We start from the raw sequence: 13544 nt of genomic DNA on the forward strand, positions 1-13544 counted from the left end.
TGATCATGCCTGTCAAAAGTTGATCCTGAGTGGTATATTTTAATCACAAGGCTTCAGAATTGTATTATTTCTGTCTGTACGGTAGTCATCTTGATACCACAGTATAGTATTCATCCACATGACGTCTAGGAGTATTACTGAAAGTCCAAAGGACTCACAATTTGATAAACCAAATAAATCCTGACAAAAAACGTATCACCATCGAATTATTAGTTAGTTTGCCGCACTCAGCACCATTCCAGCTATATGACGGCGGTCTGTAAATCATCGAGTCTCGACCAGACAATCCAGTGATTGACATCATGAGCTTCGATCCATGCAATCGGGATCCATGATATGCATCAACCAAGTCAGCGCTCCTGACCCCCCGATCCCGTTAGTCGCCTCTCACGACATGCACAGTCACCGTATTAGTTTGTATTCACTTACCGAGCTCTGACTGACGGCGAAGGTGACTCTGATCCACTGATGTTTTGGGTAGGTCCAGTTGACCTTGATGGAATGATGCTCTCGCCTCCGCTTCAGAATGACCTCAACACGTGGGTGACCTTGACGATAAATTACATGTGTGAGCGAGGGAGATTAAACCAGTATTCAACAACTTTCCAGTAATATCACACCCATACAGAAACGTGAACCTGAGACTTCAGCGTGAGTGAACAATTTATCAACTGGGCCACCACACTGCCCCTGATAAATTACAGCCGGGGAAGAACCTGGGTTGAATGGGATTTTGTATGGAGATCAAATATTACAGCTGCAAAACCAGATATTTTCTGAATTAAAACTATGAGCCTGAATGTTTTTGGACGAAAAACACCTTGCAACAATGTAATTTGTGTGCCTGACACTTCTCCTTTTTTTCAACATTCTGAAGGATTATCATTTTCTTCGAGCAGTTTCATAAACATATTTTTATGTGATGATGTCGATTGTTGTCTAAAGCCGCACTCAGCAATATTCCAGCTACATAACGGCGGCCTTTAGATATTGACACCATGAGCATTGATCTACGAAATTGGAATACGATGACATGCATCAACCAAGTCAGCGAGACTGGCCACCCGATCCCGTTAGTCCCCTCTTACGACAGACATAGTCGCCTTTTACGGCAAGCATGGGTTGCTGAAGACCTATTCTACCCCGGATCTTCAAGGGTTCACTTTTTCATGACAATGCCTGCTGACAGAATGCAGTATAGACTTCTTTATCACAATTGCTATGACGTTTTAATCTTACTCCACTTATTTAATTATTTCTATATTGTGCCTGAGAGTTAGAATTTTACTGTGCCTTTTATATATGAGAGAGAGAGGAAGAGAAAGAGGGAGAGAGGGAGAGAGAGAAGAGAGGAAGAGAGACAGAGCGACAGAGAGAGGGAGAGAGAGAGATAGAGAGAGACAGAGCGACAGAGAGAAGAGAGAGAGGGAGAGAGACAGAGCGACAGAGAGAAGAGAGAGAGACAGAGCGACAGAGAGAAGAGAGAGAGGGAGAGAGACAGAGCGACAGAGAGAAGAGAGAGAGACAGAGCGACAGAGAGAGAAGAGGGAGAGAGATAGAAAGGGAGAGGGAGAGAGACAGAGCGACAGAGAGAGAGAAGATAGAGAGGGAGGGAGAGAGAGAGAGAAGGAGAGAGACAGAGCGACACACAGAGAGAGGGAGAGAGAGTGGGAGAGAGAGAGGAGAGAGAAGAGAGACGGAGAGAGAGAGAGAGAGAGAGAGAGAGAGAGAGAGAGAGAGAGAGAGAGAGAGAGAGAGAGAGAGAGAGTCAGAGTCCTGCTTACCTGCATGGTCAACCAGGAGTATAGGAGTCATGTACAGGTTGTTCCAGGACACGTGGATGAAGACGCCGCACGCCAAGTTGGGATGGCCTTTCTTCTCCGGGCAGTAGTCCAGGATGTACATCCACATGGAGAGGGTGAAGCTGGAAGGTTGTTGTCAGTTCAACACGAGTGTGGGTTGGATTTAACACCGCTTATTTCATAACAGAGTGTGAGCTTGATATAACACCGCTTATTTCATAACTGAGTGTGAGCTTGATTTAACACCGCTTATTTCATAACAGAGTGTGGGTTTGATTTAACATCGCTTATTTCACAACAGAGTGTGGGTTTGATATAACACCGCTTATTTCACAACAGAGTGTGGGTTTGATTTAACATCGCTTTTTCATAACAGAGTATGGGTTTTATTTAACACCGCTTATTTCACAACAGAGCGTAGGTTTGATTTAACACCGCTTATTTCATAACAGAGTGTGGGTTTGATTCAACACCGCTTATGTCATAACAGTGTTAATATAACTAGCCCACTGAGATACTATGCCGCAGTTTAACATGAATAACCCACTCAGACCAGTATACTGATACCGAGCCGACAAGTCCTTGTTCTAGTCCGTTTAAGCCGAGCGCCAGACAGGGTAACAACAAGTACCATCTTTTAACGTATTTTGGTATGACGCGGCAAGGATCAAACCCAGACCTTCCGCTCTCCGGGCGGACGCTTAACCTCTAGACCACGGAGGCCGTCCTTAATGCGCACGAAACGCCCATTTTCTGCAGGTCTTAAATAGGCAATATTCCAGCTGTGTGACGGCGGCCTGTAAATAATCGAGTCTGGGCTAGACAATCTTGAGCATCGATCTATACAATTGGGATACGATGAGATGCATCAACCAAGTCAGTGAGCCTGGTCATCCGATCCCGTTAGTCGCCTCTGACGGCAATCATGGGTTGCTGGAGACCTATGTTAACCCGGGTCGTCACGGGTCAATCATAATAGTGGCGAATCAGCGATTCTGAAAGCTGATCCTTATACGACAAAGGGGCACAACACTGTACACCAATTTACGACCTGATATTACTGGAACGCCCATGGCCTCTTCACTTACGACGAACTGTTATATACCCCTGGGTGAGTGAATGTGGGTAGCGGGTTTTCGTCAAAAGACCGCTCCGTGGTCTGGTGGAAAAAGTGTCTACCCGGACCGCGGAAGGTTGAGGGGTTCGAATCCCGGCCGCTTCGTACCAAATGACGTTAAGAGATGGTACTTGTTGTTACCCTGCCTGGCGCTCGGCGTTAATGAGCTAAAACAAGGACTGGTCGGCTATAAGTCAGTAAGTACACTGTGTCTGATACATGAGTTGGGTATTCATATTAAACTGCAGCAGACCGCCTCCGTGGTCTAGTGGTAGAGCGTCCGCCCGGAGTGTGGAAGGTCCGGGGTTCGATCCCCGACCGCGTCATACCAAAATACGTTAAGAGATGGTACTTGTTCCCCTGTCTGGCGTTCGGCATTGAGGGGCTAAAACAAGGACTGGTCGGCTCGGAGTCAGTATACTGTGTCTGAGTTGGGTATTCATGTTAAACTGCGGTATCTCAGTGGGCTAGCATTATAAATCGGCATGCACGTCTATATAAGTGCAATAATCTTGAACGCGACGTTAAACCCCCATTTCACCTCACCTTTCGTCAAAAACACTTACGCTGGCTTTGCAATTGTTTGCCTTCTGGTCTTCTCAAGGCCCGGATCGTGGTACTTGGGAAAGTGCCTATATATTCCGTAATGAAGACCGCTAAACACGGCTGGGTAGCTCACTAACGGGACTATCTCTGAAATATACAACATACATGTAAACAATAACGTATAGTGAGTGAGTGAGTGAGTTGGGTTTAACGCTGCTTTTAACAGTATTCCAGTTATATCACGGCGTGTCAGCTTTATGTGGGAGGAAAGCCCGAAGTGATGAAGGTCTCAGACGTTTACCACTTCGGTGAAACCCACGAGCACGGGTATGGTGCTGACAAACCTAGAAACATAATCGGGGCGAACCAGGATTCGAACCCACAATCATAGGTTTCTGGCGTGCCCAAGGGACGCAACTCTGCACAGCGAATCGCGGTGCCTTAGACAACCGGGCCACCATAACGTATAGTACAAAAATGTTCTGCTTGATAAGAAATCATATTTCTCTGTATCTTTGTCCGTATTTATGTAAGTTATCTTTACAAAGTTTCCTGAGCAAACAACATCTTAAGATATAGAAAGTCCCTTCCATTTGTAAAACACACACAGACATACATACTCACACGCGCGTCGCCTTATAGGTGCATTAAAGCGTAAAACCGCATTAATTTACATCTCACCACCTCACGCATCCTTCTTGACATACTGACCAGAATATTCCGCAAAACAATAAAAAGCAGTTATTAATAAAAATATGAAAATTTGTTGTTGTAGGTGCAAGTGTGATATATCTTACCAAGTTCACATCATGATATTTGTTTGTGTGATTTTTTTTGTTTTTGTTTAACGCCGCGCTCAGCAACATTCCAGCTATATGGCGGCGGTTTGTAAATAATCGCGTCTGGAGCAGACAATCAAGTGATTGACATCATGAGCATCGATCATGTTATCAACCAAGTCAGCGAGCCTGACCACCCGGTCCCGTTAGTCGCCTCTTACGACAAGCATAGTCACCTTTTACGGCAAGCATGGGTTGCTGAAGACCTATTCTACCCCGGATCTTCACTGGTTCATTTTTGTTATGACAATGACTGATGACAGTATACACTTTACAGTATATAGTAACGATGGTCAACCTCATATAACAATTGTGGAGACGTTTCAGAGACTATTCTTCACGTGATATAGGGGCGGTCGGATAGACTAGTGGTTAAAGCGTTCGATCGACACGCCGAAGACCGACATGGTTACAATGTGTGAAGCCCATTTCTGGTGTCCCCCGTCGTGATATTGCTGGAATATTGTTAAAACGGCGTGAACCCATACTCACTCACTCACTCACTCACTCACTTCACCAACCCGTTTTTTTGCGGAAAGAGGCACCTAACAAGATGCATGTCATGGTATTCCAATTGCGTGGATCGATGCTCATGATGTCAATCACTGGGTTTTCTGGTGCAGACTCTATTATTTCCAGACCGCCGTTATATAGCTGGAATATTGCTCAAACAACGGCGTAAAACAACCAACAAACACACATAACTGGAATACTATTGAAAGCGGCGTTACACCCAACACACTTACCATTTGGGCGGTCGGGTAGCCTAGTGGTTAAAGCGTTCGCTCGTCACGCCGAAGACCTGGGTTCGATTCCCGACATGGGTACAATGTTTGAAGCCCATTTCTGATGTCCCCCGTCGTGATATTGCTGGAATATTGCTAAAAGCGGCGTAAAACCATACTCACTCGCTCACTCACTTACCATGTTCAAAAGGACACACGAAGTTATTCAAGGCAGGTATTCCTTGTAAGATCTCCCAGTACCAAGGGGCACACGCTTTGTAGGGCACCTTCCGGGGCCGAGAATAAGGCAAGGTAACAAACACATTATACAACACCTTGGCTTCAGCGTGTGCGTAGTGCATCGTCTTAAACTTAACAACACTTTTTACAACATCCCGAAGTATGAACGCTCTCAGTTGAGGTTTTAAACCAAAGTAAAACTGTCTGTTGAAATATCCTGGTCGAAATCCCAGGTCGTCATCAAGCCTCAGTTTCACTTTCCTTCGTCTATTAAAATGGCTTGCATCACATTTCCAATATTTCCTGTATACAAGCGTTGGTTGGTATTTATCCTTCATAATCGCCAGTTCCACTGCCACAGTGCTGTCTGAATTGCATGTGTACTCCACTGTGAGGAGTCTGCTGTTGTCGATACTCTCTGGCGGGTGCACTATCTGGATAAACTCCTCTGCATCGCCAGATTTTTTGCCGAGGACCAGAGAGAGAGACTGTGGTTCCCCGCTGTGGGTCTGCAGAGGAAGAGGTTTAAATGTGGCAGACGTGGACATAAATCATGAACAGTTGGTTTGTTGTTTTACGCCGCGCTCAGCAATATTCCAGCTATATGACGGCGGTCTGTAAATAATCGAGTCTGGACCAGGCAATCTAGTGATTAATATCATGAGCATCGATCCACGCAATTGGTATACGATGACATGCATCAACCAAGTCAGCGAGCCTGGCCACCCGATCCCTTTAGTCGCCTTTTACGGCAAGCATGGGTTGCTGAAGACCTATTCTACCCCGGATCTTCACGGGTCTAAATCATGAACAGTGAAACCCCGTTATTCCGGACGCTTCGTTTGAGTGAAACCCCGTTATTGCGGACGCTACGTGTCCCATTGAAAACACAGTTCAGCATTGACGAATCATTGGCACGTATGTATGTCACTTTAATTGTCCTGGCTGACGTCTATGTATTGTATAAAGTCATTATTCCAAACCAATTATTCGTTAAGCGGGTAATGTGTAAAAGGTATGACCCTGATTAACGGTGTTTGTTTGTTGTTTAACGGTGTTTGTTTGTTGTTTAACGCCGCACGCAGCAATATTCCAGCTGTATGTCGACGGTCTGTAAATAATCGCCAGATTTTTTGCCGAGGACCAGAGAGAGAGATTGTGGTTCCCCGCTGTGGGTCTGCAGAGGAAGAGGTTTAAATGTGGCAGAAGTGGACATAAATCATGAACAGTTGGTTTGTTGTTTTACGCCACGCTCAGCAATATTCCAGCTATATGACGGCGGTCTGTAAATAATCGAGTCTGGACCAGACAATCCAGTGATTAATATCATGAGCATCGATCCACGCAATTGGGATACGATGACATGCATCAACCAAGTCAGCGAGCCTGACCACCCGATCCCGTTAGTCGCCTCTTACGACAAGCAGTCGCCATTTACGGCAAGCATGGGTTGCTGAAGACCTATTCTACCCCGGATCTTCACGGGTTATTCTACCTCACTACTCAATAGCTTATGTCTAATACATGACACATCTTTCGCATACCATACGAATTTAACATTTACAGAACCTGACTTATTTCCAACTTAGAAGGCGTTATTCTGAATGACTTCTACCAGAGGTAGAGAACTGACATACGAAGCATCAGCCTCATTTCCAAACATACACTGAACAAACAGTTAAGGGTCATGAAAGTTTCGGGGATATTTGTTCATGAAAGTGTGTGCCTAGTCTTCACTACGAAAGAAAACACCACAATAATATTTATTTATTTTGTTCAGTGTAAATAGAACGCGTTTGCAGTAAACTGATTGAGTCATTTAATAAATAATATAATAAATTGCACATTTGTTCAAACTATAAAATGATGTACACAATAAAGGGTTACCAATCATATCTGACATGCTTTTAATTTAAAAAGCATTGTTCATATTTACACTTCATTTGGGGGTATATTAAAGCAAGTTTTGAAATATTAAATTCACTTTTTATGGCTGGAAAAAACAAATCGTATTTCACCAACAGCGGGAAAAGAAACAACTTACTACATTTTTTTAAACAGACACTCTCTCTTTATGTGTGTGTGTGTGTGTGTGTGTGTGTGTGTGTGTGTGTGTGAGGGACAGTGCAATACAGCAAAGTATTCATCTTCAATAAAATCCTTACAGTGAAAGCGCATTCACAAAGAGGACTACCTGGATATCGTCCGGTCCACATCTTAGAGAAGTAAGACCGCCTCCGTGGTCCAGTGGGTTCGATTCCCGGTCGCGCCATACCAAAAGACGTTAAAAGATAGTACTTGTATTACCCTCTCTGGAGCTCGGCATTAAGGGGCTGAAGGACCGATCGGCTCGGAGCATACTGTGTCTGAGTGGGGTATTCATGTTAAACTGCGGCATGGTATCTCAGTGAGCTAGCACTATAAATCGGCATCAGTCCGGACTAGTACAAGCAGCCACACAAACACACACACACACGTACATGCACGTCGCTATATAAGTGCAATAATATTGGACGCGACGTTAGACCCCATTTCTCCTCACCTCACCTCACTACCCAAAAATGGGTATAAAAACATGTGCATTAACGGGATTCCATATGCATTGTTTAGCATCGTGCTGACAACAACCACTCAGAAAAACATCTCAGGGTGCTAAAATAGCGACGCACATGCACGAGTGAGTGAGTGAGTGAGCGAGCGAGCGAGCGAGCGAGCGTGCGTGCGTGCAAGGGAGTTAACTGAATGTAACTGCTCTCATGACAGATGCTCTATCCACCAGACCAAAACTAAATAAACTAAAACTTACTTTGAGACATCAGAATACAGTGTTTTACAAATTGAATTGAAATCGACGTTGCTGCTCAAGAAGAAGCGCTCTACATCTACCAGTTACCCAAACCTGAAATATTGTGCCATAAACAGAAATAAAACACAAATTTAAAAAAATCTATCCTGTTAATTTTTTAATTCTATTCTGACATACCGTATATCGCTGTGTATAAGGCGAGTTTTTCGTACCTAGAATGAGGGGATTAAGAAGGGGGGTTCTTATACACGGAGTCGCGAAGATCTCACATTTTTTTCCAGTTGTTTCAGTTTCAGTTTCCTCTGGCGATGTCAACCGGCGTCCGATAATATGTACCCTTTTGACAAATTGATAGATAACGAAAGAATCGATAGATAAGAAAACCAATTAAATTGGGGACGGACAGTGAGTGAAGACGCTTCCCTTTCACTTCGGGGTACGCAATCTATCTGTGACGTTTTCCTAACAACTGCAACACACAGACCACGTTCCACGTGTACAAACAAATAGGGGAGTTTCAGTGTTTGCTTCGACATTCAAAGCTGTTTTGTGCGGACACAGTTCATGTTTTGTCGTATTATGACGCACAAACTGGTGAAGTATCGCGTGCACCGACTGACCTTTGCCAGAAGTGGACGCTCTGAGGGGACAGGAGTTGTGGCTGCCGTTTCAAGATAATGCACCCCACCCCTCCCCTTACCGCTCCTCCTACCTCAATACCCTAATCAGTGCCGTAGCCAGCCGGGGTGTGGTGTGGGGTGGAGTTGCCCATACAGCTGATTTTATACAGACCGCCGCAATACGCTTGTCATTGTATCCCCTCGCATAGATCGATGTTAGTGATGCTAATCACTGGATCGTCTTGTCCAGGCTCGATTATTTACAGATCGTCGCCACAACACAGGAATATTGCTGAGTGAGGCGTTAAATAACACACCAACCAACCCCAATCTTGACCTGTACTTCATGATAAAATAAAGCTGAAAAATCCAACGTGTATCATTTAATCACGGCTGTATATCGTGTATTTATTCATCGCAAGAAAATAAAAACTGCTCGGTATCTCTTTTCCAGTAAACACAATCACTGTTCGCGTCAACTAAGTTAAATGCCTTATCAGCCGACTTCACAGCCAAATAAACCCACACAGTGATCGCCCAATTGAAACCGACCCAGCGCAGGGTAACGTACTCGGTTGACCTAACCACGCGACGCTTAAAGGCCACGTTATACAAACCTATGTCTTTTATAACTTGACTTTTTATTCAAACGTATGGTGAATGGTGAACAGAATAGAGGTATTTTAAAAATACATGTTTTGTACTGGTAGATTATATATATGCTGTTGACTTCTTGTGACAAATGTCAAACAACTATAGGCGAATTTCAGATTGTCTCCCCTCAGCTCGCGTGGTGGGGTCGATAAGGCGATGACGTCTGAATGTAAACAAGTCGATGGGGTTTGTGACAGGCATGCGTCTGCCACGTTGTCTCGTTGCGAGTGACGCTCCAATATTTGAAAGTTTTTAACCGTTAGAATTAAAATAGATGACTACTTAATTGCAATCTACGATTTGGGTGAGGAAAAGTCATAACGTACACTTTTCATACTTTCTGCTGAGAGAGAGAGAGAGAGAGAGAGAGAGAGAGAGAGAGAGAGAGAGAGAGAGAGAGAGAGAGAGAGAGAGTTCATAATATCAAACCACATATAATTAATCTATGGGCCACGCAAATGCTATTTGGAATCTGTTAGTGATATCAATCAGATTTTATTAAATTAGAATTTACCGATCGTTTAAATAAACAATATTTTATATATATATATATATATATATATATATATATATATATATATATATATATATATATATATTATATATATTATATATATATATATATATATATATATATATATGTATATATATATATATATATATAATACTGTTTATTTATATATACATATATATCAGAGGCAGCGTGTATTAGTAAACACGTTACACTTGGTAATTCATGTTCATGGTCGACCTCTGTAACTTTAGCTTAACCAACACACAATATTAATCATACATACATACACGTGTACAAACATAACGGTTATAGGTAACGGTATATGTATACTATACGTATAATACATGTACTTACTTGAACAAATGTCGCAGTAATGACATAAGCTATCAGAACATATCTCGTCAAGGAAGCCATGTTTCCGTGTGTTATCGGTGCCTCTCGACCTGTCGTTCATATTTGGTCACAGCTGGGGGTCGTGACGTAGCACGTGCACCACGTGCAGCTCGTGGATGTGGCGACAGGCGTGCGGAATCAATGCCTGCAACATATTTCAAAATACCTCCTGATGAATTGGTAGCTGTGCCTTCGGTTGCAGTGGACCTAATATTCATCTGCGGTGGACTGCTACACGAAAACTAACTTGGGATCGTGGTAGGTAGAAACGTGCGATCGTTGTAGATACCATGGTATGCGATTGTTTGATAATGATCGCGTAAATCGTAAAACACGAACAGCAAGTGTTTGACAAATCACGTGACAACTTTTTGATGATGATAACAGCCATTATTATCACAGCTATCTCCTATTACTCCAGTTGATATCATTATATACTCACCACTAAAAGAAACGCGAATACCATACATGTTGTGTAATGTATGAAGAATTATTCATATTCAAGAGATATTAGATTGCACAAACGAATATACTGGTATTTTACGTGAACCGACGCTCATGAACACTCATGACGTCATAGGTCTGTGACTCGAGATGCACCGTTTGTCTCGTGCAGGATTCGATTCGATTCCCGACATGGGTACAATGTGTGAAGCATTTTCTGGTGTCACCCGCCTTAAAATTGCTGGAACATTGGTAAAAGCGGCGTAAAACCATACTCGCCCATTAATGCATTAAACACAACACCGACTGCTATTCTACGTATCAAGTCAAATTTACTATGTAACATATTTCTGGATTGTCTACTTGAAGGGTTCTACTTATCAGATATAAAATAACGCTGATAATACAGTGAGCTTGCCCGGACCAAAGGAAAGTATCTAATATACGAAGTGTTCGACTTAAACGCTCCCTGCTTATTTAGAATTCACTGTAGACATAACATTGGTTTGTCTTCGTCGTCATGCTATTCTACATTGTTACGGAAAAAGTCCAGTGGTTAATGTAAGCCAATTACTTGTAAGTGATCGAGTCAATCTAAAGTAGTGCCTATTGCTAAATTGCTATATTAACTTGATAATTGCAGCGAGAGAAATGTCAAGTTTGCAGTATGGCTGTTTGTCGAGGCATAGAACCTGTTTTCATTTTTCGTGTACTTCGAGAAAACCTCTTGCAAAGGCGACCGCCTCCGTGGTCTGATGGTAGAGCGTCCGGCCGCATGATACCAAAAGACGTTAAAAGATGGTACTTGTTGTTACCCTGTCTGGGGCTCGGCATTAAGGGGCTAAAACAAGGACTGGTCGGCTCGGAGTCAGTATACTGTGTCTGAGTTGGGTATTCATGTTAAACTGCGGCATGGTATCTCAGTGTGCTAGCACTATAAATCGGCATCAGTCCGGAGTAGTACAAGCAGCAACACACACGTGCATGCACGTCGCTATATAAGTGCAATAATCTTGGACGCGACGTTAAACCCCATTTCACCTCACCTCTTGTCATGAACCGTTTTCATTTACCGTGTCATTCGAGAAAACCTGACGTCACGGCACCCTCTACCCGGTCACCAGTGAAAGAAGGAAGAGAAATTGAAAAGTATAAAAATTTAAATTAAAAAGTACAGTAAACTAGGTTTATAACGAACATGCTTATAACGAACTGACCGATATAACGAGCTTATTTTTTATTCCCGTCCATTTGTTGCATATATGCTGTTTATATGCTTATAACAAACTACGGTTATAACGAACTAAAATTGATGGTCCCTTTGTGTTCGTTATAACCGTAGTTTACTGTATAGTAGCCTTGAAGAAAAAAAATAACCATGTAATCATCAATGTCATACTATGAAGAATAAAATGTACACGATACATCTATATTTACAAAGGAATTAAATATTGTGACAGAAGGAAAAAAAGAGAAAACAGGATTATATGAAAAATAAATAATAATGAATAATAAATTCTGTGAATAATATTTCTTGTTTTTGTTGTTTAACGGCGCACCCAGCAATAGTCCAGCTATATGACGGCGGCCTGTAAATCATCTGGACCAGGTAATCCAGTGATTGATATTATGAGCGAATTATACCGTGAAAGTACGATGAACGCAGTCAAACAAGTCATCGAGGTTGACCACCCGATCCAGTGAAGGTTGCTATTTAACCCGCAATGACCACAATGGTGGATAGAAGGCGTATTAAATGACAGCACGTCACAGAGCCACACCACTCTATAATCGCAACTCAATGTAAAATCCCAAAGGGTTTAGCGATATTGAGAACCTGACCACCGTTCTACAAAGTGATCTCAGCGCAACGATTGTCGTATGTGTGGGAGTTACGATCGTCTTGAAGCTAAGATCTCCTTGGTCCACTTGCACAAAGCGATCTTAGCGCTAACATGATCGTAACTCCAATACTTTAACATAGACTAAAGATAATCTTAAAGCTAAGACGGCTTTGTGCAAAAGGGCCCTACAGTCTCTGGAATCGTGTCGTGGCTCCATACTTTCAGGGGAGATAACCTGTTTACAGACGAACGCTGAATACACATTTTCAAGAGTACAGTTATACCGTTACGCTGTATATATATACGTGTATCCCTAATACCCGCCCTGTTAATCTACTTACACGCGTTGTTCAACTCCACCGCACTCGCTGCTAAATGGTTGTTTGAGGTAGATCCATCATTCTTTGACTGTAACTCTCCTCTCGATCGATTTAAAATAACTGATTAAATATGCAGAGGTATTCTTCGACTGAGCGTAATACGAAACTGTGCCGGGTGGCTCCTCAACACGAGTTGCTATAGAAACGGAATTTAATATTTAGAACAAGAAGAATGTTCGTTAATACGTATATGACGATGACTATTGATTTCTCACTGATGCGGACGTCAATGATTTGACCTTTGTCATATGTGGTTGAATAACAGTGAAACTTTTTGGGAGAGTGATAATGTGTTAGTGAGTGAGTGAGTATGCTTTTACGCCGCTTTTAGCAATACTCCAGCAATATCATGTCGGGGGACACCAGAAAAGGGCTTCACACTTTGTACCCATGTCGGGAATCGAACCTGGGTCTTCGGCGTGACGAGCGAACGCTTTAACCACCAGGCTACCCCACCGCCCCTAGTTTGGAGGAGCAAGTGGGTTGTTTTTTGCTTGTTGGCGTACTCATGACCATTAAGGTCACTTTCAGTAGATCAGGGGATTAACGTCGCGTCAGTTTATTGGACTTACATAGTGACGTTAGTTCACGTGCGTGCGTGTGTGTGTGTGTTTCCGTGT

At 42.9% G+C, this 13544-nt stretch overlaps 1 protein-coding gene across 2 annotated transcripts in view; it reads right to left on the reverse strand.

Annotated features, from left to right (window-relative positions):
* Window positions 1-10461, reverse strand: part of LOC139457682 (protein sel-1 homolog 3-like) — a 36528-nt gene extending 26067 nt beyond the window's left edge. Inside the window, exons 1-5 of one of the 2 annotated variants that reach the window (XM_071239038.1) lie at window positions 10218-10461; window positions 5229-5778; window positions 3486-3612; window positions 1785-1924; window positions 430-548 (exon numbers count right to left, since the gene is read on the reverse strand). In XM_071239038.1, coding sequence (XP_071095139.1) covers window positions 430-548; window positions 1785-1924; window positions 3486-3612; window positions 5229-5778; window positions 10218-10277 — 996 coding nt within the window. In that variant the 5' untranslated portion in view covers window positions 10278-10461. The remainder of the gene's footprint in view (window positions 1-429; window positions 549-1784; window positions 1925-3485; window positions 3613-5228; window positions 5779-10217) is intronic. The other variant, XM_071239037.1, reaches the window with a different exon arrangement.
* Window positions 10462-13544: the final 3083 nt, after the last annotated feature.

The sequence above is a fragment of the Haliotis cracherodii genome, unplaced genomic scaffold, assembly GCF_022045235.1.
Source record: "Haliotis cracherodii isolate W230 unplaced genomic scaffold, xgHalCrac1.p SCAF_12, whole genome shotgun sequence".
NCBI lineage: Eukaryota > Metazoa > Mollusca > Gastropoda > Lepetellida > Haliotidae > Haliotis > Haliotis cracherodii.